This window comes from Setaria viridis, chromosome 5 (assembly GCF_005286985.2).
Source record: "Setaria viridis chromosome 5, Setaria_viridis_v4.0, whole genome shotgun sequence".
NCBI lineage: Eukaryota > Viridiplantae > Streptophyta > Magnoliopsida > Poales > Poaceae > Setaria > Setaria viridis.
The window spans coordinates 29,400,909-29,427,784 of NC_048267.2; the positions used below are offsets into that span (position 1 = coordinate 29,400,909).

At 48.7% G+C, this 26,876-nt stretch overlaps 3 protein-coding genes across 3 annotated transcripts; 1 reads left to right on the top strand and 2 right to left on the bottom strand.

Annotated features, from left to right (window-relative positions):
* Positions 1–4,950: 4,950 nt before the first annotated feature.
* Positions 4,951–6,771, top strand: LOC117855490 (uncharacterized). The gene is made up of 2 exons (XM_034737857.2): positions 4,951–6,110; positions 6,242–6,771. Exons 1-2 carry the CDS (start codon positions 5,240–5,242, stop codon positions 6,298–6,300), a joined length of 930 nt encoding a protein of 309 aa, XP_034593748.1. The 5' UTR covers positions 4,951–5,239; the 3' UTR covers positions 6,301–6,771.
* Positions 6,772–11,240: 4,469 nt separating this feature from the next.
* LOC117857429 (neutral ceramidase) lies at positions 11,241–17,684 on the bottom strand. Its single transcript, XM_034740084.2, has 10 exons — positions 17,299–17,684; positions 15,979–16,402; positions 15,378–15,586; positions 14,722–15,090; positions 14,380–14,635; positions 14,006–14,276; positions 13,802–13,927; positions 12,942–13,005; positions 12,643–12,809; positions 11,241–12,025 (listed from the first exon to the last, which is right to left on the bottom strand). Exons 2-10 carry the CDS (start codon positions 16,326–16,328, stop codon positions 11,477–11,479), a joined length of 2,361 nt encoding a protein of 786 aa, XP_034595975.1. The 5' UTR covers positions 16,329–16,402; positions 17,299–17,684; the 3' UTR covers positions 11,241–11,476.
* Positions 17,685–21,044: 3,360 nt separating this feature from the next.
* On the bottom strand, positions 21,045–25,076 carry LOC117854663 (neutral ceramidase). Its single transcript, XM_034736888.2, has 10 exons — positions 24,915–25,076; positions 24,411–24,797; positions 24,103–24,311; positions 23,497–23,835; positions 23,149–23,404; positions 22,790–23,060; positions 22,587–22,712; positions 22,289–22,352; positions 21,989–22,152; positions 21,045–21,694 (listed from the first exon to the last, which is right to left on the bottom strand). Exons 2-10 carry the CDS (start codon positions 24,761–24,763, stop codon positions 21,146–21,148), a joined length of 2,331 nt encoding a protein of 776 aa, XP_034592779.1. The 5' UTR covers positions 24,764–24,797; positions 24,915–25,076; the 3' UTR covers positions 21,045–21,145.
* Positions 25,077–26,876: the final 1,800 nt, after the last annotated feature.

The following is a 26,876-nucleotide window of genomic DNA, read 5'->3' on the forward strand; positions in this document are numbered from 1 at the left end:
GTGTGATCGATGCCTTGAGCAATGGTAGTTTGGTACTATGCCTGCTCAGTATCGAAATGGAACGAGGGGGCCTGAGGGTGTGCAAGAGACAAGGAACGGAAGATGCGTGCTCCTACTGAGACGTGATACCCGTATGCCCGGGCAACCCAGCTGATGATGTGAACTAACCGTATGGCCATGGTCGTCAATTCAGCTAGAGAACAAGCGTTGGAGTTGCTTCCCAACAAATCTGCGGGTCCAAGGTAGGTTAGTTAGTTTACTGGGCAAGAATTAAGAAAGAAGGCGCGTCTTCGTCTTCCGGGGCCTTGGATCCTGCCTCCGTTTGTCCGTGCAAGTACTGTCGGACTGCCATCGTCGCCGCCTTGGTCGTTGATGACTGCTAGGCAGTTGGATTCAGGACAAAGCCAGAAACAGGAGGGCAGGAACTGTTCCGACTGGGCCAACGCTCGAAGTCGTAGGCACGCAGAGGTAGCTGTAGCTCCTTGTACTGCCGGTAATAAAAAAGAAACTTCTCCTTTTCGAAAATCACACAGTAAACATCTGATCCCAACGGCACCGCACCGGCGTGCCAATCGTCCTCTGACGGTACAATGGTATTTAGTGCTCTGCCTGCGTCCTTCCTTTCCAGGAAACGATCCATCAGAGGATCAAATCGTACGTGGCCGTTGAACCTGGTCACTCACAGTGCCGACTGCCGAGTGCCCCGGCCCGGGCGGCCTTTAAGAACAAAACTTCAAGACTGCGTTCAAAAATTTCGACCCTGCATAATCTTAGGGGATGTTTGGAAAGAGGTGCTAAACTGTAGCACCTCACTTTTAGCATATTTTTACCACTTGAACTCTCAAATAGGGGTGCTAAAAGGTGAGTGCTAACCCTTATTTTCTTTAGCACACCTAAGGGGTATTAAAAAGTGCTAATGAGTGCTAAAAGTGGTCCCCAAGCCCATTTTTTCCCTAATTGCCCCCTCTCTCTCCTCTCCACTTTTCCCCAAGCCAGTCATAAATGAGGACAGTGTAGTCATTTCTCACCCAAGGTGCTAAACTTTAGCACTGTATCCAAACAACCCCAAGTGCTAAACTTTAGCACTCCATTTGAGGGTGCTAAACTTTAGCACTGTATCCAAACAACCCCAAGTGCTAAACTTTAGCACTCCATTTGAGGGTACTAAAATTTAGCATTGTGCTAAAGTTTAGCATTGTGTATCCAAACGGGGCCTTATCAATGCAGTACTGAATCCTACTTCCAGCAGAAGAAGGTCGAAAGGAAATGAACCGGTGCGATAGAAAAGAAGTTACTGCAGACCAGTTCTCATTGCACTGTGATTCGCCGGTCCAGATGAACGCGCGGCGGATTGCGTCAGCAGCTTTAATTGTGCCTTGTAGCAGGAGGACGAAACACATGACATAGACCGGTTTGGCGCCGAGAACAGCATTGGCCAAGGTTGTGCCCCCACTTGGAGTAAGCAGGGGCTCGCACCAGCTCACCAGCCACAGTGCGCACCAGCGGTTGAAGATCACACAATTGTAGCATGTTGGTGGAGAGCAGCAGTCCTAGGTAAGTTTGGGGGAAGGAAGCCAATGGGCATAGCAGCCAAGGAATGAGCAAGGTTGATGTCATTGGCGATCAGAACGAATGTGCTCTTCTCATAGTTGATGTGAAGACCGGTCATTAGCTGTCTGGGAGTCAAAGACCTGACCATCCAAAACCGAGGACTCTTGTCGAGTCAAAGACCTGGCTATCCAGAACCAGGGACTCTTGTCCAAGTTTCTGGCCTACAACCAACTGGCAAAGATGGTTCCAGCAATACTATGGCCATGCAGCTGGTCATGATTTGGGCGATTCCCATCGTCTGGACACACCAATTTAGACTGCCTTGCTTAAGCTCCTGTCGGAATTCAGGCAATGCACCCAAGTGCATCTTGGTGACGGTGCAAACTGTTGCTTTTGGTTTGATCACTAGCTTGGTCCACGACCCTTGGCCGACCTCTTCAATGCACTCATCTCTCATTGCCGACGACCCAATGTCTCAGTTGCCTCCACCTGGCTTGGTAATCAATGGGAGTTCTTCCTTCACCCGTGCCTTTTTGCGGTTGCAGCTGCGAAGCTCCATCTCTTGCAATAGGCGCTCGCTAGTGCACAACCTGTTCCTGGTATGGTGGATCGGAGAGAGATGGGCGTTGCCATGTACCAATTCTCCTCCGCAGGGTAGGGTTTTATGTGTGGCATATGGAATGACGACCTATCAACGACTTCGCGGCCTTCATCTAGCATAACACTGTTGCCCCGCATTGTAAGCACTTCCTTTGGCTCGTGCACCACCACCGGCTTCCTTCGCCTGCCCTTCTACGCCATCGGAACATCATTGAGCCACCCACCTGTGCCTTTTGTGGCGCTCATGAAGATCAACATCACCTCCTCCTGCATTGTCCCATGGCCATTAGGGTTTGGCACGCCATCGGGTGGATTGCCACACCGCACCTACTCTCCTACCATGACCTTTGGACCCTCGACGACCTGCCGGATAGCACGACACCGGCAGTGCGATCAACCATCATCACCGATGTGCTATGGAATATTTGGAAAACCCGTAATGCCCTAGTGTTCAATGGCCTCTACATCACCGCTTCGGCGACAGTTCGCAATGTGGCAGCTAATCTTCGCCTTTGGGCTTACCGGTGCATGTCTCATGTTGACTCCTCCTTCCTCCTGGTATGGTCTCAAAATATTGTCATTGCCTTTCTCTCATACTCTTTTTTCACAAATCATGTAAGCACCAACTTTGCTTATCAATACAATTGTTCGGCCGGTTTCTTGCTTGCCGTAGTTGCCATAAAAATAAGTCACTGCAGAACACAAGTGTCATAGGAAAGAAAAGGAAGTTTTTTCAAGATTATCCATTTTTATTAAAAGAGGCATTTCACATTTTTCACTCAAGCCCGTGCATTGAGCAGCGAAGAAAACCTTTCTATTTTCACAAGCATGGTGGTAACAAAAGTTGTTGCGATCTTTCTCATCTTTCTCTCCAGTCTCCGCGCAAGGTGTCGCCGTTGCACTCTACCTCTGGGCAGGACAGGAAAAGCGCTAAATCTTGCTGGCTGGGTCGGGCCACCCTACCTGACGCGACGCAGAGCGACAAAACCAGGCGCCGAAAAGTCATCGTCCATGATCCATCACGTCACATCTTTCTCACACAAAACAAGGAAGGAATGCATCTCGCTCTCACGGTCTCACCTACCACTCACGTACAGTACTAACACTGAAAGCAGGTTGTTTTTAAAGACTGTTAAAACATCTAGGGTGTATGCTAAACTTTAGCACGTGTCATATTGGATGTTTGATACTAATTAGGAGTATTAAATATAGTCTAATTATAAAACTAACTACACAGATGGAGTCTAATTGATATATGTGCAATTAGTTTTATAATTACCTCATATTTAGACCTCCTAATTATCCGAATATTCTATATGACTCTGATAAAATTTAGCACCTCGACATCAAACACCCTAACAGACAACTGCGCTGCACCAGTGCACAGACTGACAGAGCCCATCCCCAGGCCTGGATGACAGGCGGGACCACGGGAGAGGAGATGTTGTTGTGCAGACGACCCGGCCCGGTCAATCCAAATAACTGTAGTCTTTGACCGGAGACCACTGTAGATGGGTTGGACGGGCGAGGAGCCGAGGAGGCCGGCCGGGAAGGAGGGAGGGATCGAAGAAAGGCTGTAAAAGCTCGCGCCATGGACTTGGACTCATCGAGTGCGGGGCTGCACTTTCCTCTGCGCCTACCTGCACTGCAGCGGCAGCAACAGCAGCAGCTCCGCTGTTGCTCAGTCGTCAGTTCCCGTCGCCGGCGATTTCGCTCGATCGATGCCCCTACTCCTCCAGTCACTTTGCAAATTTATGGCCGTTTCACAGACTTCTATGGAGCTCCTGCGTGATCCGGCCGGCCCTTGCATCTTTGGCTCGCCCCGGTCCGGTTGGATGGACGCTTGTCTTTTCCATTCCACGAATGGTCCCGGACCCTCAGGCCCGGCCCCAGTTTTTTTTTTTCCAGTGTTGCCGTGAATGGAGCAATGCGATTTTTTTCCCGAAATAATGACGGGCTCCGTTTAAGGGAAGCGGTTCGTTAGCAGTTTTTTTTTGCTAGTGTTTGCCTGGATGGAGCAATGTGATTTTTTTTTAAATAATGATGGAGCAATGTAAATTGTGATGGCTCACTCCCAACCCGTGGATGGAAAGTGGTTCCTCTACGGTTAGATCACTCACATGTGGGATCAAGCCTACATGTGAGTGACTTATGGTATGTACAAGTCCAATTACTGCAGAGGAGCCTCTTTCTATAGATAGTGGACGTGGACCTCCAATGCTATGTGGCATTGTAGCCATGGCCTTTTGAACATGAATGAACAGTGCATGCATCCTTCGTCACTTGATTGTTGATAGCTTCACTCACTACTTGTTCTTCAGGGATCTCAAATGCGTGAGTGGAGATTTTTTTTCCAGATATCCACTTTGCGTAGATCGATGGTAAGTTGGCACCTATCGCTGCTCGCTAGCGCTTCACAATTCCGCCGGCGAAAAAAGAAACATAATTAGCATTGTCAAAATGGTAAGCAGTAGACATCTTCATGATCTCGGGTTGGTAAGTAGCGGACAACGGAAAAAACCGAGACGCTGACATGCCTCCAAGAGACCGGCGTTACTTTGGTCGCTGGCAACGACTTGAACTACCAGTCCCCCGGCACCCAAAGTCACTCGCCGGTTTGGTAGATACTACGATCCGTCCTGCCCATGGTGGGGACGGCCGTGGCGTCAACCTTCCCAGCGACCCTGACCGCTTCGGCCACACGCGCGCCCTTGCCATTGCACCCGGCTCGTGCGCCGCACGACAAACACACCCGCAGCGCCGGGCCGTATGCGCGTAACTGGCTGGAGTAGCTCAAGTGGCCAAATCCCGTGCTGAGACCCCACAAACAGCGCCAAAAACAGAGGAAAAACCCGGAGCCTTTGCCTTTGGTACGCCCACACGTCCGCCTCGGCGCCTCCCTCCGCTCCACCTCCGCTAACTTTGCCGCTCCCGTTTAAAAGCCACCGCGCACCACCAGTCCACACCACCAACACCACCCCAAACGCCCAGCTCCCCAACCCCCACTCTACCGCAGCCAAATCGGACTCGCACGGACGCACGCACGAACGCCCAAGAGATCGCACGGGCGCGCGGCTAGCTCTAGCTCATGCAGATCCTCCGGCTGCTCGCGGCGCGGCGCTTCCGCCGCCGGCGCCGCGCGGTGTCTACGATCACCGCCACCGCGACGGCGCCGGTCACGCCGCGCGGCGGCTGCTGCGCGTACGGCGAGGAGGAGGACGAGGGCCCGTTCTTCGACCTGGACCTGTCCTGCTGCTCCGCGCCCGCGTCCAGCGCCGGCAGCCAGGCGGCCGAGTCGGGCTCCGAGTCCGAGGACTGCTCCTCGGCCTGCGCCGCCGCCGTGAACGCCGCCCGCGGTGCCGACCTCGACTTCGTCATCTCGCTGCAGCGGAGCCGCTCCGCGTCGCCGTCCTACGAGGAGCGCCTCTTCTTCCGCGGCGCGGCGCCGCCGCCGCCGCACCTTCCCCCGCCGCTCATGTTCTGCGCGTCCGAGCCGAGCGACGCCGGCTCGCGCGCTCGGAGCAGCAGCGCGAGCCGGCGCGGGGGCGGCAGGCTGCAACTGCGCACGCTCAGCTTCGGCTCCGCCAAGGCCGCCTTCTACGGCGGTCGCGCCAGCTTCTCCCGGAGCGCCAGCAGCAGCGCGCGCTCCGCCGCCAGGCTCTTCGCCGGGTACGGCTCGCCCGACGACGTGGACCTGCAGCGGGACGAGGCCAGGGCCCGCTCGCCCTCGGTCGACGTCATCCGGCGGTACCTCAGCAAGATCTCGAGCCGGCTGCGGCGCGTGGCGCCGACCACCGCCGCCGCGGACCTCCGGCTCCAGAAGAGCCGCTCGGCGTCCGCGGCGCAGGTGTCGGCCGCCGCCCAGTCGCCGGCGGCCGCCCGCCGCGACGACTCGCTCGCCGAGAAGCAGGACGGCATCGCCAGCGCCATCGCGCACTGCAAGGAGTCGCTCCACCGAGGTTCGTGTCGTATACGATCGCCGCCGACGCCGTAGCCCTGACGGCACCGACCAGTCGCGCATCCCGTGCCCTCCATTATTAATTTTTCGAAGCACACTGTTTCTAATGCGGCTGTCACTTGCCTTCCGCAGCGTCCGTCTCGGAGCTTGACACGTCGCTGCTGCGGTCGCGGAGTGACCCCGGGACGTGACATCCACGCGAGCAACCAGCATCGTTGCTGGGGTTCTGCATTTGCCACCATGCTCACCATTCGACTTGCTCCTAGCTAGAGGGCCGGAGGTTGAAGAAACGGCGGCCGAAGCTTCGCGCTGAATTTCGCGGAGGACGCGAGGAAAAGACGGCGAACCTGCTGCCGCGAGTGCGAATTGCTAAAGGCTCTCGTCAAGAACGTGCAGGGGTCGGTTTCGCGGGCGAGCGCGAGAGATCTTTAGCCTTGTTTATGCGTGCGAGCGGGTTCTTTTGGTGGGTTTAGGCGTGGGGAAAGAGCTCCTTTTAGGCTCCTTTAGCCACCTCCCCCATGTACAAGCGTGGATCTGTGTCACCTCCTTTCCTTTTGTTAGGTTTCCTCTTTTTTGGTTCACTTTGTACAAGAGAGTTGCAACACGACCTGTAATTAGGTACTCAACCTTATGTACCGCTTGGCTCGCCGCCACTGTTGCTAGTTGCTACTTGTCAGAATCGTGCATGATTCCTAGCTAGTTCAACCGTCGTCGGCATTTGTTACTTCCCATAATCCGAGTTTTACAAGAGAACGGTCACTGGGGCTGCAGATCACTGTGGAGCGTGTAAGAGGTGCCAGTACAAAACCTGTAGTCACATCACGTCCCATCTGCCTGCCAGGAGGAGCACGTACTCCGGTCGCACTCCTGGCTGGCCGTGGCCTGTGCAAGTGCAAAGCAGCAGAACAGGCCGTGCCTGCCGAGGGAGACGAGACGGAGACGACGGGATCACGGAAAAGGCCGGCCGGGGTCCCCGCCCTCCGTCGCGGCGCCATGATGGAGCCGGTGGCGAGACATGGGGAGGAGGGAGACGAGCAAGAAACTACTAGAGAGAGCAATGAGCGCGCGTACGTACGATTAGTCGATTACGATGTGGAGTAGTGAAGACAAAGATCCGCGCACGATTCTGATGGGTCTCGTCACATCTCCCGGCCTCGCCTGGGGAGCCGCGCCGCGGCCATCTCTTTCGGCTTTGTTTGCCTCCCGCGCCCGCTGCCATTCTCTTGCTGTTGCTGCTCCTTTCCCTCCCCATCTGGCCGTCACCTGCGTGTGAGGCGACGCAGCCACGCAGTGCAGGGGGGAAAAAAGGTCGCAAGAATGGCCCAAAGCTAAACTCGCTTTGGCGACGAAAAGATCCCGGGAACGCATTGTTTAGTCTGACCTTTGGCTGGCTTTTCTCAGGTCTCTCAAGTCTTTAAACCTTGTTCTGGTTATTAGGGGAGGGGAAAAGCCATGGCGGAGCTAACAAAAGCTCGCAAAAGCTGGGTAGTATGCCATACGACCTGCGCCGTGCATCGTCGTCAGCATCGGCGGCGAATCCGAGGCGGAGCTTTTGCCCGCGACGCAGCGTGCATCTGAGCCGAGCCGGCGTGGGGGGCCACCGAGCGAGCGGCCATCATGCCCATGGCAAAACTTTCTATCTATCTCATGTTGTGTCTTGGAAAAAAAATTAAAAGGTTCCTGTGCTTGCATTGTACTGATGACAAAACTGTGTGCCTCTGCGGAAGCTTGCGGGTGCAATGATGGAGCGCGATGCGTAGGATTTCGCGGATCTTGACTGCTGCTGCTGCTGCTGCCTGTGCCTGGAGGGGAGGGAAATTGGAACGCTTCCTGCTCCGTTTCGGTGGGTCTCGATCGCTGTAGCAGTAACAGTGGAACTGAACTACTGAAGAAGTGAAGAGTGCTGGTAGTACTGCTAGTGCTGCTAGGGCTATCGATTCAGTCTTTTGATCGAGGAATGCCACTCATGGTGACCGAGGAAAGGAGGGTAAGCTATGATGGGGAAGAAACTCTGACGGGACTGTTCGACGAGGATCAAGAAAAAATGTTGAGGTCGACAGGGTTTCACTTTCAGTAGAAAGTCCCCAAAAAACGGCCATTGTTAAATCCTCGCGCAATTGGTGGGTGCAAGCTACCAGTAGTTTCTAACCAAGCTAACAAACCAATCCCGTGTCTGCAGGGGAGTAGCATTGCCGCCAACAAACTCGTCGCCCCTGTCCCGTTCGTGAACGTGTTACTACGCTCCTTGCGGCCCAGCTACAACGCACGACCTGCGTCTCGGCACGTTGTCGACAGGAGCCGGGAGACACGACGGCTGCGGTTTTCCAACGGGGACCTGAACTACCGGCTCGCTGCAGAACAGCAGGCAGGCAGGCTCAATTGGATACGCACCATCCTGCAAGCAACTACCTGTTCGGCTCGTGTTTTCTTCATTTTTTTTTTGAGGCGTCAGAGGTGCAACGAACACAGGCCGCATCAGGGCCGGGTGCGTTCGTTGGTCACGTCGTTCTAGGTTCCAATCCAAACGTGCCTCTGAATCACGGACAGGGACGGGATCGAGACGATAGGGAGGATCTAAATACCTTCCCGGGGCCGAGCAATTCCGTGACACCTGCACCGTATGGCTTGCGACGGCCGCAACCATGCCCGGTGCTCTCCACTTGTAAGAACACTGGAACAGCCGGCAGCGTCTCGCATTCGGCCTAGAAAGATGGACATTCTTTTCTGCTTCCTTTTGCGCTTTTGCTTTCCCAAAGTAGCGAGCGAATTTGCAATGCAGGATTCCGTCCATTGTTTATCTGCCTCCTTGGGAGAAAAATAAACGGCACATTGCTTCTGTTTTCGAGTGAGGTACAGTGTACCATCTGTGCTTGGGGGTAGTCAACTGTTGGTCCCAATCATTAGTTGTTTATGTGTGAACTCATTCGGTCACGAGTGATGCACTGCGATGCACTAATGTAGGCCAAGAGATCCATGCATTTCGTGTGCTTGTCTCGAGTACTGTCGTTGTTGGAAGCAAATAGTCGTGCTCCGCAATCCGCAGACACGGCAGACTCCCGTTATCCAAGCAAAGAGCTACCCCTCTACTCGGACACCTCCCTAGACGGGGTAACTAACTCCAACAGGTGATGGTGCAAATTTTAAAAATTTTAAAAAAATGCTAATCATTCTCTTGAATCTCAATGGAATTTGAAGCTGGCGCAGTGGCGCATACGGTCCCTCACTTCCCGTGGAGAAAATTCCCTACATGCCATCCAAAATTATAATTATTTCTCATGTGCCATTGAAAATTTAGTCATCCTTCGTTGGTATCGGATTTAGTTTTTCATCCCTTACCTGCCATTCGGTTGGATCCCACCGTTAGTGCTGATGGATACTACAGTCGACCCCATGCATCAGTGGGAAGAAGAATAGAAAAGTGTTTCAGATGGAGGCCGTCCTTCCGTCCTCGGACTCGGAGGATTTCGCGGCGTGCGCCGATAAGGGCAAGCGAGAGTGCCTGCTAGCCCCGGGCCCCTCCCGATCCCGCGACGGAGGCGGCCCGTAGTAGCGCGGCTTGCAGGGACAGCGCACAGCCCAGCGGTGGAGGAGGCCCGCGGTAGCGCGGCGGGCAAGGGTAGCACACGGCCCCGCCGTGGAGGCGGCTCGCCGCAGCGCCGCGAATCTCTTCGGACGGCTCGCGGTCGGTCACAGCAGCTCGGCAACCCTCCATGGCCGGGAGGTGGGCGACCTCGAACTGTATGGACGCCGTCAGCCTGTCACTCACCAGCCACGCGGCCGCGGGCGTGAGCCGTGCCCCGGAGCAGGTCGGCCTGCGGCGCTAGATGTTCCTCCAATCTCCTCTGCCGTACTTCTTCAGACTCAGCAAGAACAACCGGCGGCAAGAAGAGCAAGTCGATTAGCGATGGAAATCTCACTAATTCAGCACGCAAGTTTGATTGAATGATTGAGAGGGCTGTGAGCCAGTGAACGAACTGAAAAATCAATCTAAGCAAGCTTGTCCCAATGGTTGGACATGGCAATTCACCTCCAGCACGTACTTGAGCCCGACGCCGGTCATCAGCACGTCTTTCCTTCCTCGTGTAACGCGAACGGCGCGTAGGCACGAAAGCTATCCTGGCTGAGCGCACGCCGCTGCCGGGGGCGAGCGCAGCTGCTGCGGGGGAGATGGAAGCGACGGGCCGGAGGCGGCCAGCGGTGTTGGAGCCATGCTCGGAGTTCGGTAGCTCCATTTGTTGTAGGAGTGAGAGGGCTGCTTGCTCGTGCTCCTCCGTCCAGGGGACGCTGTTCATGAGCTCCTGGTCTAGGCCGCATGCCCGCATCCGCGGGAACCTCGAGTGCGGCAACGTGAATGACGCCGATTCCGAGCTAGACGACGCGGGTGCAAGGGCGAGCACAGCGGCACAGCCGCGGCTCGTGGTCGGCCTCGCAGACGCTGTGGCGTCCCTGGCCGCAAGCTGCTCCAAGACCGACGCTGCCGCGGTGGTGACGGTGCTGGGGCGTTTTAACGAAGTAACGGTGGAATTAACGGAATGGCAACGAGGGGATTGTTAAGGCCATGTTTAGTTACCTCCTAACTCCCAACTTTGACACTATGCAAAAAGAAGATTCCCCATCACATCAAACTTGCGGTACATGCATGGAGTACTAAATGTAGATGAAATTAAAAACTAATTGCACAGTTTTGTTATACTTTGCGAGACGAATCTTTTGAGCCTAATTAGTCAATATTTGGACAATAATTCACAAATACAAACGAAATGCTACAGTGTGCTACAGTGCTAACACAGTAATTTTGCATCTCCCAATTTGACCAACTAAACAAGGCCTAAATTTCCAATGGCACATAAGGGATGGCTATAATTTTGGATGGCATGGAGGGAATTTTCTCCTCCCTGTATTTACCTGCGGCTATCTGTCAGGTGATAGCTGCGACGCTGCTGGAGTCTGGTGAATCATTTGGGCCGGCATGACTACCTGTCAGGTGGAGCTCTGGGTACGCACGACTCGCACCAATACCGCACAGCTATTCTGGCCATCCACAAAAATCATCATACAACTAGATTTCCCAAACCGTTTTACTTCACGAGATTGCACGAATTCGACATATGTATCGAGTTTTGTCACGAGATTGCACAAATTTGACATATATATATCGAGTTTGTAGTTATGTACAAGCTACACGTTCCCACGGGATTGCATACAAGATACAGGTTCGACATGGTCTGACAATGTTATTACCATCAAATACAGGTAAAAAAAAACCATGGACCAACACGCTCTCGATACTGCGACCTGTATTTCAATATGAAATTTTCACTGGTGTAAACTCAGGTAGCTGTACTATCCAAGGCAACGGTGCACCACCTAACGCACGGCGAATGCACGAGAGGTCCCTGTAAAATGTCTGATGGAACCAAGCAACGTCTTAGAGGCACCGAAATGCCTCAATCTGTAGACACCTGATGGGGCATCTTCAGGAATTGTCCATTCCAGCGTCGCGAAACTCCTTGGACTTAGCTTCGCAGGCCTTGACCACTTGAAACGCAGCGACCAGTCGTCGTCGTCATAGGCAGGGACCCAATTGTCACTACCATCTAGCTTCTCGACAAGTGCAAAGGTGCCGTCAGTGAGAAGGTCATTCCTTGGGCAGGCTGAATAGAATGTAGCATTCACTATATTGCCCTTCCTGAAGGTTGAGCTTGCAGGAACATCTGAGCTGACATCTCCAAACTTCACACCAGGGGGGGTCGAATCAAACATGACGCCTGGGAGCAGTCCAATTTGCCTGTCCAACATGTCTGGAGGCTGGAAGTTTGTTGGGATCTCTTTGTTGGCAACCATGGCTGTAGCAAGTTTCTGAAACTCCTGGATGTAGGCACTCAGGGTGTGAGGGCCATACAACGTTGATGCTCCCTGCAAAACAAGCATTTATTTGCCAGGAAGATCAATAAATGATGGGCTGAAGAAATATCTGAACTTAAATACCAATAAATTAATACCATGGGGCCCTATGAACATGCAAAATCACCCTAAAAAAACATGAACCACAAGCACAAAACAAGAGAGAGAAAATAAAGCATTCTCTTTTCATGGAGCTAAAAGGAGGCTGATGCGGTTGAAGGAACTTTCAATAATTACACAAAGGGGCATCTACCAATAAGGGTGTTTATTTCAACAGACTTACAAACAAATTTTAAGAGGACCCACACTGTGCATGCCTATCATTGTTTGGTTTCTTAGATTGAGCAGGGCTCAGGGGAAAAAGGTATGACAACAAAAAGGAAAGATTCAATATCAGGTTATTCATGCAAGATGAACAGATGAGAATGAGACCTACAGGCGACAGTGCCGATTCAGCCATATTCAGAAAAAACATGTTCCTACCAAGGCAGTTAAAAATGCCATTACAAATAACTAAGTACCTACCAAATAAATTGTGCAAGGGCCAACAAATATCAAGCTAACTATGATTGTTTCATTTTATACGTACTATGCTCTCAGTCTAAGCAAGTGGCTTGAAATATTCATACCTCATATCTTTGGATCTGATATTCTTCAAAAGTTGTGATATATTGAGAATAGGTATTTGATAACCCAGCAAGAACAACATGAATATCATTAAATTCACCACTGTTGTCACTTGTTAGTACTTCTTTGACAGCATCTCGTAGCCGCCTGCCAGCCATCGTTGTGAATTCTGAACCAACGCATAAACATACAAAGTGCATAACATGAGCATGTGACGTCACAATAAATTGCAATAGATCAACACATCACATGCACTGTTGCTTGGCAAATTTTTTATTGGAGTTAAGAACTGGGAATATACCTCCAGGGACACACAGGATAACCATTTGTCCGATTCTTATGATCTGAATTGGAAGTATCGCAGGCTGCATAGAAATGCAGAATTCAGTACAGAACCAACAATTAATCAGTTGTGCAGATTCAGTAAAACAGACTTAAGTTCCATGTTCTTAATTCATGTATCATGGAAATTAATCATTGAGAGCAATTGAGATTGCGTGGAGTAATAGATTGATTAGAGTATACAAGGTGTACAAATATATAGGCAGGCCTTAGGAGAGGTTTATAGAATCATAACCAATCAAGGGATAACCTGCCTATCCTAGCACGGCGGGGAGCCGGCCTGGGCATTGGCGTGAGACACACCAGGCCCATACACGCACACAGCACATACATATCTAACAATCATGACACGTGATCTATGGTTCACAGGTGATAGACAGTTTAATATCATCAATACAGATGGTCTATAGTTCACAGGTGATAGTCTGATCTTATCAATACTAGCAGAAATGTCATGTTTGCCATAAATGCGATAATATTGGCTTATGATTTAAGCACTGAAACTAAGCTTCAGACCAGTTCAAAGGAATGGGACTCTCACAGAGTTAACAATATCACTAAGACAATGTTATTCCCTCCATTTTTAAATGTATTTTAAAATGCTTCATATCAGTATAGCTTGTCCTAAACATCATATATTTAAAAATGGAGGGAGTATATCAATCTATGTGGTACTGACCTGCAGAAACAATAGTTGCTCGAGATTGATGTGACCTTGGTATCAACTATTAAATAAGGCATTTGCATTTTCTAGGAAACTAGAAGTACTTTACAAAGCCTGTTTGCAATTGTTTATGAAAAGGAAGATGGAAGACATACTGCCCAGTCGTATGGTTCCTTCATTTCACCCGTGTCTAGCAATATTGGTTTTGGAGCTTGGCATTCAACTTGCTCCTTCCCTGGCGTCTTAAGTAAGTTTCTTACCAACCTCCAGAAAGGGTTTCCCTGATAAGAGACAGTATAAATCAGTCAATAGCATGTTAATAAAAATAGTGAAGCTAGTTTTTGATAGATATTGTCAACCTTGACATCTCCTTGCTTAAAGTCAAAAGCTCCAGGGCCATCGGTAGTTCCAGCAGCAAAGGCAAACCCCATGGCTGCAGGACATGTTTTCACCACCTGTTGTCCTCCTGTACTTGTAGGAACATTAACTTCGAGTTGCGAGAAATCTAGGTAAGTATGCCTATAATCAATTCTGCCTTGTATTTCTTCAGAAGCTGAATTAAAAAGATCTACAGCCTTGAGAAATTGCCTATTGCCAATGATACGGGTACTTTCAAACTCATCAGGATATCTGCAGTACAGAAAGACTTAAAGGATTTAATCATAATAAATTCTTCCGAATGTGGGAAAATGCGAAAGCCTTAATTATAATGATTGGTAAGCATGGTGCGTACCCTGGGCCTCGTCCATAGCATAGTTCATTCTTCCCATTGCACGTACTATGATTGAAGTCACAAGGAAGACCAGTGTCTATACAAAATGTTCCCAGGACATTTGGACTAACATCTCCACAGTTTGACTGACAGAATGCCGAAACAAATTTAGGTTTGTTTTGTTGAGTACTTCTAATGCGCCTGGTGATACTTGAACCTGATAATCGCCTGCCACCTGAGGCCTCGTAGGATGATGCCAATTGAACTAAGTCATCAGCTGCAATGTAAGAAATAGGTTAGCAACAACCAAAAGATCTTTGATTTCAATACAAAATCTAAGCAGTCAAGAAGCATCAAACATACTTATCTCAGTTGGTTCAGGAATTATTGAAGAGACTCTTCTCGGCAGTCCAGATATCTTGTGCAAAGATTCTAAACCATCATTAGTTACATGAGCCCCCTGCTTTGGAATACCATTTTGTTCTGCCCAATCTTCCATAAAACGTGCAGCTGCTCCTTTGTTATCACCACTTATCAATGAATTTGTACGACTCATCGATGTTCCATGAGTTGCAAACCAATTGAAACTCCCAACTGGACCCAGTTCATCATCTACAAACTTTATAAGGGTCATTTCTTTGTCAACATTATACTGATACTTGCTTCTCTCCTCAGGAGGGTTATTCAGATATGCACTTGGGCTGCGATTCACACCAGCATCAAGGAGGTCACCTGGAAATCATGTGGTCACAAAATATTTTTTGTAACTAAGTCTCAGAGAATATCACAGAATGAGTAGAAATCTAATAAGACCTTAGGACATATGATCATTACAGGCTTTCCAAATAGTCAGAAATCATTCAATCAACCAACCAGGGCTGAGTAGTAACCTTGGAGGCTTGGAGGCCTACTTAAAACTATATCATGTTTTATTTCGAGCGAGATGGAACAGATCGTAACTAGTCCCAATAGTTTTTGGGAAAACCTAATAAGTCCCATAAAACAAGTATAATTAATACCTTTGTTCACATAGATTTTCCCAGGGCGGAGGTTGTTGTGAGCTTCAACAATACACTGCTCAATGCCGTTGACAATTACATCAAATGATTGGCGAACAAACCCAAGAGACGTAACAATATAAACTACATACTGCAGATAACCACCAGGCCCGGCATGAGTATGGATTCCACTGATAGCCACATTGTTCTCATTATAAAGATCTCCATACCTACCAAATTGAGGTTTGTATAGTCAGCTCCAGCATCATATGGTGCATGGAAAAAAAACTCTGTTATAAAATGTTATTAAATACATACTGATCGATTTGATCAAGATTATGTTAGTGTGAGTGTCTGGACTCTTATGTGTCAGTGGACTGCAAAATAGCTAAGGATTTTTTACATTTGTGGTATGGCATCTCATTAAGAAAATCTTATATAGTCAGGCACTAGTTTTTTTTAGTAGATAACATGAAAATCAAGTACTCTGTGAATGACAAAAAAAAACTGCATGCGCAAGTTACGATGGATCGTGTCATACAAATATTCGAACAAACATCACATACAGTTGCAGAAACAAGTGACTTTCTGATAATAAGGTTCAAGGAATAATCATGCTTACCTTGCTTTGAGCCTTTCAAGCACCTTTATAGTAACAAGCTGTGATGCCATGCAAGCATCAAGATTCACAAACACAACACGCTTTCCATTGGGCTCAGCAACAATGAATGCACGGGCCTTTAGCCTGAAGTGAATTCCTGATGCGATCTGCTCGGTATTTGCATATCCCATCATGTTAACATCTGCCGCAGGCCCTGTTATGTCGTAGCTCCCCATACCAACCAAATACGGTGAGTCTGAAAGTGCGGGGCTGCAACTCTGAAGAATGAGTACTAGAAAAAGGCATAGCCATATCATCCGCGAACCAGAACCACAAACGCGGTAGCGCAAGCAAGATGATGCCTCCATCATGAACCAGGGAAGGGGGCTTTTTAATCAACTCATGCAAGTCGAATATCTCAATAAACTGCTGAATTAACTACACACTGCAAAAGAGGAGGGTGGGTATATGTTAGAAAATTCACAGAGCATAGTGGCATGCAAAGGAAGATATGGGTTATCCAAGCAAGAAAATGAGAGCATGGAATTTTCTGGAACACGGTAATTACATTTCTCCACATGAGCACAGTATACTAACATTCACGAGCTAATTTTTACCATCTATGACTGGAACTTCCTAACTAGACAAAAAGTAGGCCACTGTTGCAGGTAAGAATATGTCTTGAGCAAACAAAAAGGTAATATCGCACGAAACAATTCAACCTAACAAAATCCTAATGCTGATGGGCCTAACCTGAGCAGTGAGCTCCCTGAGCAGGAAGAGGTTGAGTGGAAGCTGATGGCAGTGCTATTAATCACTAGCCACACCAAATTTCAGCACTGCAGTGGACTGATTTTAGCAAGGGAGGTGACGGGCACAGGGAATATCCTTCCAAGCACACACCGGGTCAGGCTCCCCACACTACTAATCTTCTTCTAAAACCACTTCTCTGACCTGGGATCCTTAAAAGGCAATCAGCCGCCGTCCACGGCCACAGGAGATCAGCATCGCAACGCTAATCAGGCAACAAGCAAACCCCCCACGACACGCCAATAACCACGCTAATCCCACAAGCAACGCCACAGCAAAAGCAAGAGGGCCAGTCCAGTCCAGTCCAGTCACTCCCCCACCAAACAAGCAACAGCAGCACAGTCCAACCGTCATGGAGTGGACGGCACACAAGCCAAGCCAAACAGCACGGGCTAGCAAGCATCCCACTGAACATCACAGCACCGATAGGAAAAATCCGCAGAACTGGCGATGAAACCCTAGCTTAATTTCGCACCAGATTAGCATAAAATCGGGGAGGGGGCAGGAATTATGAGGGGAAAGCGAACTCACCCCCGCGAGCGGCGAACCCCTCCTTCCTCCCCGGAGGATTTCAGCTGCGGCGGCGGCTGCAGTGCGTGGGCGTGGCCACCTCCGCCGCCACTTATACCTGGCACGGCGGCACCCCGCAGGTAACGCGACGCGACGGGCTGGAAATTCCGAGAGGGGAGCGCCTCGTAGTCGTAGGACTGGGATGGCGTCGACTTTGTGCTGCTCGAGCTCGGGCGCGGACCCTGCTAGTGGCCAAGTATTTTAAGGCAAGCCGAGTTCGAATCTGAAGTGTTGGGGACGGGCAGGCGGATGTGGACTGACGGTTGTGACGTGGACAGGGAAGGGAAGGGAGAAGAAATGGAGACGACCGCGACGGGGCCGACGGGGGACAGGCGGGGCGAGGCGTGGAAGACAAGCCGCTGCCCGCTGGGTTTGTTGGAAGGAGGCCCGGGAGGCAGGCGCTTGTGCGTGTGCGCGCAGGAAAGTGCGGCTTCTGGAGGTCGCGGTGGCGTGCGCGCGCCTGGCAGGTTTTGGTGGGAACGGGGGAGGAGTTGAGGATGGGTCGGGGCTTCAGGGCTGGCCGCTGTGCCGCATCCATCCGCATCAATCAGAGCAGTAGAACCTGTGACTGACGGCAAGGCGATCAGAGATTCAGAGTCCACTGGGGCTGACCTGGAAGTTCGACTGTTCGAGGGCGCGCGCTAGCGAACGTCCCGAGTTCAGGGGAAGTTCAACATTGTAACACCAACAGTGAAAAATTTAGTTCTTACTACTAACTTTTGTCAAAGTTGCAGCGTGATCTAAATTGGACATTTTTTTTATTTTGGTACTAACTTGTACGAAAGTATCACCGAATACAAGAGCCAAGATATTGCACCATTCGTACACAGGGAGATTGTTTTCTGAAACTCTCTTAAGGGGGTGTTTGGAAGGCATGTGCTAAATTTTAGCACATGTCACATCAGATGTTTAGACACTAATTAGGAATATTAAACATAGCCTAATTACAAAACTAATTGCACAACCCCTAGGCTAAATCGCGAGACGAATCTATTAAGTCTAATTAGTCCATGATTTGACAATGTGGTGCTACAGTAACCATTCGCTAATGATGGATTAATTAGGCTTAATAGATTCGTCTCGCGATTTAGCCTAGGAGTTGTGCAATTAGTTTTGTAATTAGACTATGTTTAATACTCCTAATTAGTGTCCAAACATCCGATGTGACAGGTGCTAAAATTTAGCACCTGCTATCCAAACACCCCTAACTCGCTGCAGCAGTGCACCACCCTTGTCAGTATCTGCTCCAACTTCATCTTGTCAGTGGTCCTTCTCTCGCAGACAACAAATTTCAGTACTGAGACCTTGTAGTTGCCAAAATTTGGAGTGTCAAAATTACTGTGCCAGCACTGTAGCACATTGTAGCGTTTCGTTTGTATTTGTGAATTATTGTCCAAACATTGACTAATTAGGCTCAAAAGATTCGTCTCGCAAAGTACAACAAAACTGTGCAATTAGTTTTTAATTTCGTCTACATTTAGTACTCCATGCATGTACCGCAAGTTTGATGTGATGGGGAATTTCTTTTTCATAGTGTCAAAGTTAGGAGTTGGAGGTGAACTAAACAAGGGTTGTAATAGTAACAGTAACTACGTAATTGATTGATGAGTCATGCTTATTCTGCAATGTCTGCTTCTCCCTAACTGGGCGTTCACTCTGGCTGTCTGGCAGGTTACCTCGTAGGGCCTTTCAGTCCGGACAAGTTTCAGGGGGTTGGGCGACGTTTGCAGCCAAGTGCTCTGATTTGGACGGCTCGTGTTGGACTGTCTCATCATGACCGGTGCTTCCTTTCAGTTCTTTCTTTGGGGCATCAGATCGCGATCTGCTTATGATTATCCCCACATGACTCGTTAGCCCGTTGGCCTCCGTATACGCTACGCAGACGTGATTAGCGAGAGCACAACAGCTTCGAACTATCAGACGTGCACAGGCCGGTGTCTCCCAAGAGCTTGTCGGATAAGAACGTACGCGACGAGGCAGGCATCCGTGTCTTCACTCTTCAAACGATCTCTCACCGCCTGCCATGTTTCAGAGAGAGAGAGAGGGAGGCCAGCAAAGTCGCTGAGGGGCGAGGCGAGTTCCTCGGCCGCGTGATCCGATCCACGCCGCGCGCTCGCCGGACGCATGAGAGCACACATGCGCGGCGGCCGATCCATCTAGATCTCCGTAACGCATGCCGTTGCCAGTGCCCAATGATGAAAGGCAGATCGCACCGGTCTCGACAGCAACCACCATGCGTGATCACGTCCACACGCGGCGTCGAGATCGTGCAGTGTGGCCCGGCCTCTCGCGTGGATCTCGGTTGCCAGTGCACTTCGGCCGCCATCCAATGGGCTCCGCAGACCTCCATGGCTCCTTCCAAATGAACGAAGGAAACCAACATAGATGCGTGTGCTCGGAGCATCACTGCATCAGTTAGAAGGGTGACCAAGTAATGCCACAGCAAGTTGTCGATCCAAACCGGTTTGCAACTCCTGGTGTGGAAACTCTGTGAAGCATAGTTGAGCATTGCTGGCGCCATCATGGCATCACCACATATGTTTGACGCATAGAGGCAATGCAATCTGCACGTACACCTTGTCTTCGCACACCGGCACTCTTGCTTGCTCGTCTTTTGTTAGTGCTTCTAATCTTTTCAGATGGTCATCGTTTCTGATACGTTTGGCCATTTTTCTGGAACCTGATCTGGCGCTCACACAGTATTCCCGGCTCCTATTGCGTATAGGGGCTGGCCTGCCGGTCCCGCTTTTGTGAGCCTTCCTTCCTGCACAATTTCATACAACTAACAAATTCACCCAAAAACTTAAACTATTTGATGATGGATAGGAGCAATATACTTCAACAGCCCCTCATGTCAATGCTCACAAGGCTCGATCATATTTATTTGAGGGGTGGTAGCCGGTGGGTAGTATACTTCAACACTCCCTCTCCCGTGAGTCAATCTTGCTACTAGTAGCAGATCTTCAATGTTCAGTTCAACCTCTAGTCAAGAATTTTTTTTGGGACATCAACACAGTCTGTAAATATTGATTTTGTTATAATATAGTTGTAATAGATAAAAGTATAATATGGTGAAAATATTTTTATTACAAATATAATCATCATTTTTGAAATATCCAAAGTAAAACATTGTAATTGAAATAGTAGCTGATTGTGGCCAAATCAAGGAGCTTTGTTACAATACTTTAAAAGTACCAGTGGTAACGTTATTTATTTATGACATGAGGGAGTAGGCCTTAGGTTTTTCAGTGACGTTGGCGGCAACATGTCATGCTTAGGTCCCGTTTGGTAGAGCTTCGGTTTCTCATAAAACGGCTTCGGCTTCGGCTTCTTCGGTGGAGTGGCTTTTTTAGTGAAGCTGAAGTCGTTTTGCAAAACGTTTGGTAAAACGGCTTCTCAATGGCAATATATGTAATTTTATGATCACTTAATGCTTGGAGAGAGAGGAGAAGCCGGTGAAGCCACTTTTTTCGGCTTCTCCTCTCTAGTGTAAGCCGTTTTGCGGCTTCTCCTCGGCTTTGATGGTGAAGCCGTTTTAAAATTGACCCTTTGGTAGGGCTTCATCAAAAGCCGGTGGAGAAGCACTTTGAGAAGCCCTACCAAACGGGGCCTTAATGTTTGAATTTATTTCACTGGCAGTTATTAATGAAATTTGCCCCTTAGTGAAATTTTATATAAGAATAGTACATGTATTTCCAACAAGAACATTGGTAAAATGACTTGGTAACGTTATTAGCATCGACTACATATAAAAACCAAAGGGAAAATATGTGCATATTTTGGTTGATGTAAATTTCGCAGTTGACCCTTAACGTACTACAAATGCACTAGAGGTCCCTGTAAAATATTTTACAGACCCAATCAGCGGCTTGGACGCACCAAAATGCCTGAATCTGTAAACACCCGATGGGGCATCTTCAGGAATTGTCCACACGAGCGTCGCAAAACTGATTGGACTCAATGGTAAATGCCTCGACCACTTGAAGCGCAACGACCAATCGTCGTCATCATAGACAGGAACCCAATCGTTGCTGCCGTCCAGCTTCTCAACGAGTGCGAAGGTACCGTCAGTGAGAAGGTCATTCCTTGGGCAGGCTGAATAGAATGTAGCGTTCACTACGCTGCCCTTCCTGAAAGTTGAGTTCGCAGGAACATCTGAACTGACATCTCCAAACGTGACGCCAGGAGGTGCCTCGTCGACTATAACACCTGGGAGTAGCTCAATTTGCCTGTTCAGCATATCAGGAGGCTGCAAATCTGTTGGGACCTCTTCGTTTGAGACCATAGCTGTAGCAAGTCTCTGAAACTCTTGAATGTAGGCACTCAAGGTGTGAGGGCCATACAACGTTGATGCTCCCTGTAAAAAAACGCGTTTATCCCCAATAAGATGCTCATGAACAAAATTTCAGAAATAGCTTTATTACTGAAATAGGTATATTATTGTCAAGCTATAGATGTGAGACAATGTAACAGGATAAAGTGGAGATTCAAACATATCAATAAATATTGATGTTCCTAATAAGATAGTTAAAATATCCGTAGACATAGCTAGAAAATAAACTGTGAGCCAACAAAAATCAAGCTAATTTCAGCCATTTATCCAATATTATGTTGCTCTAAGAAAAAAAAAACTGATATGAGAATTACACACCTCGTATCTTTGCATCTGATATTCTTCAAAAGTTGTAATATATTGGGAATAGGTGTTTGTTAGCCCCGCAAGAACAACATGAATATTGTTATGAAATTGACCACTCTTTGTAAGTACATTTTTGACAGCATCACGCAGCCGCCTCCCAGCCATTGTTGTGAATTCTGAACCAAAATAAAAATAACAAGTAAAACTGCATTATTGAATATTCGACATCATAACAAAAGCAAACAGACCAAAACATCAGATGTACTGTTTGCTTGGCATATTTCTTAGGGGCAAAGAATCAGGAAAACATACCTCCAGGGACACACAAGATAACCAGCTGACCGATTCTTATAATCTGAATTGGAAGAATCGCAGGCTGCATGATAATACAGAATTCAATAGAGGACCAATGAACAATAAACAATCAGCTGTGCAAATTCAGTAAGAAAGTCACTTGATTCATAAGGGAACAACCATTTCAACTCATACCACTAGCATGGAAAAAAGGTGTTGACCACAAATAAACAATACAGAATTCAAAGCAGTTAAAAAGTTAGTATTTTGCAAGCTTTGTACATATATGCTTGTAAAGAGAAATGAGAAGACTTACTGCCCAATCATATGGAACCTTCATTTCCCCGGTGTCTAGAAGTATTGGCTTTGGAGCCTGACATTTCACTTGTTCTGGCCCTGGTGGCCTAATTACGTCTCGTACTAACCTCCAGAAAGCGTTTCCCTAATAAGAGATTGTGCAAACCAGTCAACATCATGTCAACGAAAATTGTAGCTAGTATCTGATTGATAAAAACCAACCTTGGTGTCTCCTTGTTTAAAATCAAAAGCTCCAGGACCATCTGTGGTTCCAGCAGCAAAGGCAAACCCCATGGCCGCTGGACACGTTTTCACTGACTGCTGATCTCCTGTACTTGTAGGAACATTCACTTCGAGTTGCGAGAAATCTAGGTAAGTATGCCTGTAGTCAACTTTTCCTTGTATTTCTTCAGATGCTGAATTGAAAAGATCAACAGCCTTGAGAAATTGCCTATTGCCAATGATACGGGTACTTTCAAATTCATCTGGATATCTGCAAGCCAGAAAAAAATGGGATTAATTTACACCAAGTCCTTTTAAATGTGCAAAAATATGGAAAGACTTGTAGGCACAGTGAGTACCCTGGGCCTCGACCATAGCACAGTTCATTCATGCCATTACATGTACTGTGATTGAAGTCACAAGGAAGGCCAGTGTCTATACAAAATGCTCCCAAGACATTCGGACTAACATCTCCACAATTTGACTGGCAGAATGCAGAAACAAATTTAGGCTTCTTTTGTTGAGTGCTCCTAATGCGTCTGGTAATACTTGAACTTGGTATTTCCCTTCCACCTGAGGCCTTGTAGGATGATGCTAATCGTATTAAGTCATCAGCTGAATAAAAGCAATTGAAAAATAAATAGTTTAGCAAGAGCCTTGGATATTTCATTTCGAAAGTCTAAGCAGTCAAGAAGAATGGAACCTACTTATCTCATTGGGTTCAGAAACTAGTGCAGAGACTCTTCTCGGATTTCCAGAGCTTACATGAGCAGCCTGATTTGGGCTGACGTTTTCTTCTGCCCAATCTTCCATAAAACGTGCAGCTGCACCTTTGTTATCGCCACTTATCAAAGAATTTGTACGACTCATTGATGTTCCATGGGTTGCAAACCAATTGAAACTCCCAAGTGGACCAAGTTCGTTGTCTAGAAACTTGATAAGGGTCATTTCTTTATCAACATTGTACTGATATTTGCTTCTTTCATCAGCTGGGTTGTTTAGGTATGCGCTAGGGCTGCGGTTTACACCAGCATCAAGGAGGTCACCTGAAAGCCATTTGCCTGACATCAGTTACAAAATATTTGCAGTAACCAAAAATCAGTGTAGCAGCCACATAGGGAATAGAATGTCAATAAAACTTCAGGGCAGCTTTCCAAGAATGGTCAGGAATGAAGGAATAGTAATTAAATCAACCAGAGTTTAAATAAAATTAATTTAACATGGGTAAAAAAAATCACAAACAATACCAAATTACTCCCACTAGTGTTTTAAAAAAAGCCTAACTAATCCAGGAAAACAGAGATCATTCGTACCTTTGTTCACATATATTTTTCCAGGACGGAGATTATTGTGAGCTTCGACAATGCTTTGCTCAATGCCGTTGACGATTACATCAAAGGATTGGCGAACAAAACCAAGAGATGTGACAATATAAACCACATACTGCAGATAACCTCCTGGCCCAGCATGAGTGTGGATTCCGCTGATAGCCACATTGTTCTCGTTGTAAAGACCACCATACCTGCATCATTGGAAATTTGCATAGTCTGCTACTCTGCTCCACCACCATGAGGACGAAGAGATTCGTGCAAATTATGATTAGAGGCACTTAGTCTGTTACCTTGCTTTTAACCTCTCAAGTGCCTTTATGGTCACAAGCTGCGACGCCATGCAGGCATCAAGATTGACGAACGCGACACGCTTGCCATCAGGCTCGGCGACGATAAACGCGCGCGCCTTGAGCCTGAAGTGGATCCCTGCCGCGATCTGCTCGGCGCTCGCGTACCCCATCATGTTGACGTCTGCGGCAGGCCCTGTTATGTCGTAGCTGCCCATGCCGACAAGATACGGCGAGGCCGAAAGCGCCGAGCGGCAGCAGCTCTGAAGAACAAGCAGCAGGAAGAGACAGAGCCGCCATGTCATGGGAGAAGCAGAACCGTGAAGCTGGTAGCGGGAGGAATACGGTGGCTCCATCAGGAGATTAAACCACAGGGAACTAGCTAAGGCACTGCAGAAGAGAAGAACGCATGCTACTGTCACAGAAACTTCAGAGAACAAAACGGCTCGCAAAGGAGGAAATGTATTGTTGAAGCAGGCAAATGGAAGAAAGTGAAGTGGAATTTACCGGACATGACTGCTCAAGAGATGTGTTGCGCATCAAGAAATCTGCAATGCCCGTTGGCCGACGACGAAAGGGCCGCCTGAGCTGAACCCGTGAGACCTGACGAGAGTTTCAGGCCAGCGGAGCGGGTAGATGTAGGCCATGTTTAGTTACTCCCAACTCCCAACTTTGACACTATGCAAAAAGAAGATTCCCCATCACATCAAACTTGCGATACATGCATGGAGTACTAAATGTAGATGAAATTAAAAACTAATTGCACAGTTTTGTTGTACTTTGCGAGACGAATCTTTTGAGCCTAATTAGTCAATATTTGGACAATAATTCACAAATACAAACGAAACGCTACAGTGTGCTACAGTGCTGTAACAGTAATTTGGCACCTCCCAAATTCCCCAACTAAACAAGGCCGTAGGCTCGCGGTGGAGTGTGGTGGAGACAGGGGAATGAGCAGGAGAAGAAGCGGACAAGAATGCCAGGGCGGAGAGCCGGAGACAGGCAGGTGGGGCGTCCAAGGCACGCCGTGGGAATAGAGAAGCTTCGGCTGGTACAACATTCGGGTTAACATAATTCTCAATGTGAACCCTCTTGGCCGTCATCTTTTGATTTTTTTTTCCCCTGTGTGTAGGTTATTTTGTAGAGCTGGAGATCCGATCGAAATCTTCTTACCAAATGACAGCTTTACGCTTACTCCAATTTCAAGAAAAAACTAGAATGACACTACTTAAAGTATGAAATAACTAGCCCTTTATGAGCGTTCTCGCGACACGCATTCGTGCGCGCCTGCCTGCCGTGTATCGAGAGCGAGCGAGCAGCTCGGTGGAGAGCACGTCGGCGCTGTTTCCTTGTCTGCCTGCAGCCAGCTCGATTCAACGCGTCGCCTGAGGCCAGACAGACACATGTGATGCAAGGCTGGCCGATCCAAATTCTCGATTTTCCATTAATATTTGAATTGGTGCATGTCTGTTGTCGATCAAATTAAAGGCAGTTCGCTCGCAGGATACATACTATTGTGTACTACTAGTAGTACTAGTCTCTTCTCAGTGTAACAGCGCTGGGTGGTAGCGCATTCGATGCCTGTTCTGTTCGAGGAGTGGCGTAACGCAGAGACGTACAGTAAGAAAGGCTTGAAGCGCACTTGCCTGCCGCGCGTTGCCCGGCATGTGTTTCGGCTGGCACATGAAGCTCTGATCCGAACAGCGTTCTCGCCTTGGTGGGAACTGGGTGACTGGGGAGTGTGGACTGAAGTTAAGCAGGAACGTGAGTTTTCGCACCAACCATGTAGTCCTGTGAGGTCTCACGTCGTTACGATCATTTCACGCGGCAACTGGTTTGTCTTGTCTGGTTCTCATCATTTGGCCTGTCTGGAAACCTGATCGTTCATTCCACAACACCGATGCACACCTCCCCTCGCAATTTGTTTTGTCCTAGGACGGCGGAAATGACTCCATGTTTTTGTTTTTTTATTAGGAAGGCACAAATGGCCCAATTAAGGCCTCAGAAGACAGGAAGGCCATTAAAATGAGGCGCACTATCTGTGTCAAGTATGTGGAGGCCTGTCGTAGAGTAGAAACAGAGAAGCCCATAATCTGGAAACAACATTCCCGGCGTCTGTTTAAACTCGCGGCGAGCGTCTTGAATCCAAACGCCCGGGATTCCTGCTGATAAGCAGCTGGTGGTGGTACGAAAATTACCATTCCGTGGCCACCGTCAGAGCCCGCACAAGATCCACCGATCTCACCGTGCGCCCGTTGGATTGCTCCCATGGCATCTTGGCCGATCAAACGCATGCAATGCAACTCTGTGCGCACCCCTCGGCACTAGCATGCGGCCGCGTTCTCCACCTCCCATAAAGGCGCGCCTTCCTCGCACGGCTCCAGCGCTTCCCATTTTCGCCTCCACCCGCGCGCGTCGAGGGACACCACCACCGCGCCGTGCAACGAGACTGGCCGCGACGAGATTCGT

Excerpts from the sequence above, each read along its gene's own strand:
- LOC117854663 (XM_034736888.2), bottom strand. The coding sequence starts at position 24,763 with ATGGAGCCACCGTATTCCTCCCGCTACCAGCTTCACGGTTCTGCTTCT. Across the intron at positions 23,061-23,148 it reads TGCTATGGTCGAGGCCCAGG|ATATCCAGATGAATTTGAAA; the intron begins GTACTCACTGTG and ends TCTGGCTTGCAG. Across the intron at positions 22,353-22,586 it reads AGGTTCCATATGATTGGGCA|CCTGCGATTCTTCCAATTCA; the intron begins GTAAGTCTTCTC and ends ATTATCATGCAG.
- LOC117857429 (XM_034740084.2), bottom strand. The coding sequence starts at position 16,328 with ATGATGGAGGCATCATCTTGCTTGCGCTACCGCGTTTGTGGTTCTGGT. Across the intron at positions 15,091-15,377 it reads GAAAATCTATGTGAACAAAG|GTGACCTCCTTGATGCTGGT; the intron begins GTATTAATTATA and ends CATGATTTCCAG. Across the intron at positions 12,026-12,642 it reads ATCAGATCCAAAGATATGAG|GGAGCATCAACGTTGTATGG; the intron begins GTATGAATATTT and ends CTTGTTTTGCAG.
- LOC117855490 (XM_034737857.2), top strand. The coding sequence starts at position 5,240 with ATGCAGATCCTCCGGCTGCTCGCGGCGCGGCGCTTCCGCCGCCGGCGC. Across the intron at positions 6,111-6,241 it reads CAAGGAGTCGCTCCACCGAG|CGTCCGTCTCGGAGCTTGAC; the intron begins GTTCGTGTCGTA and ends TGCCTTCCGCAG.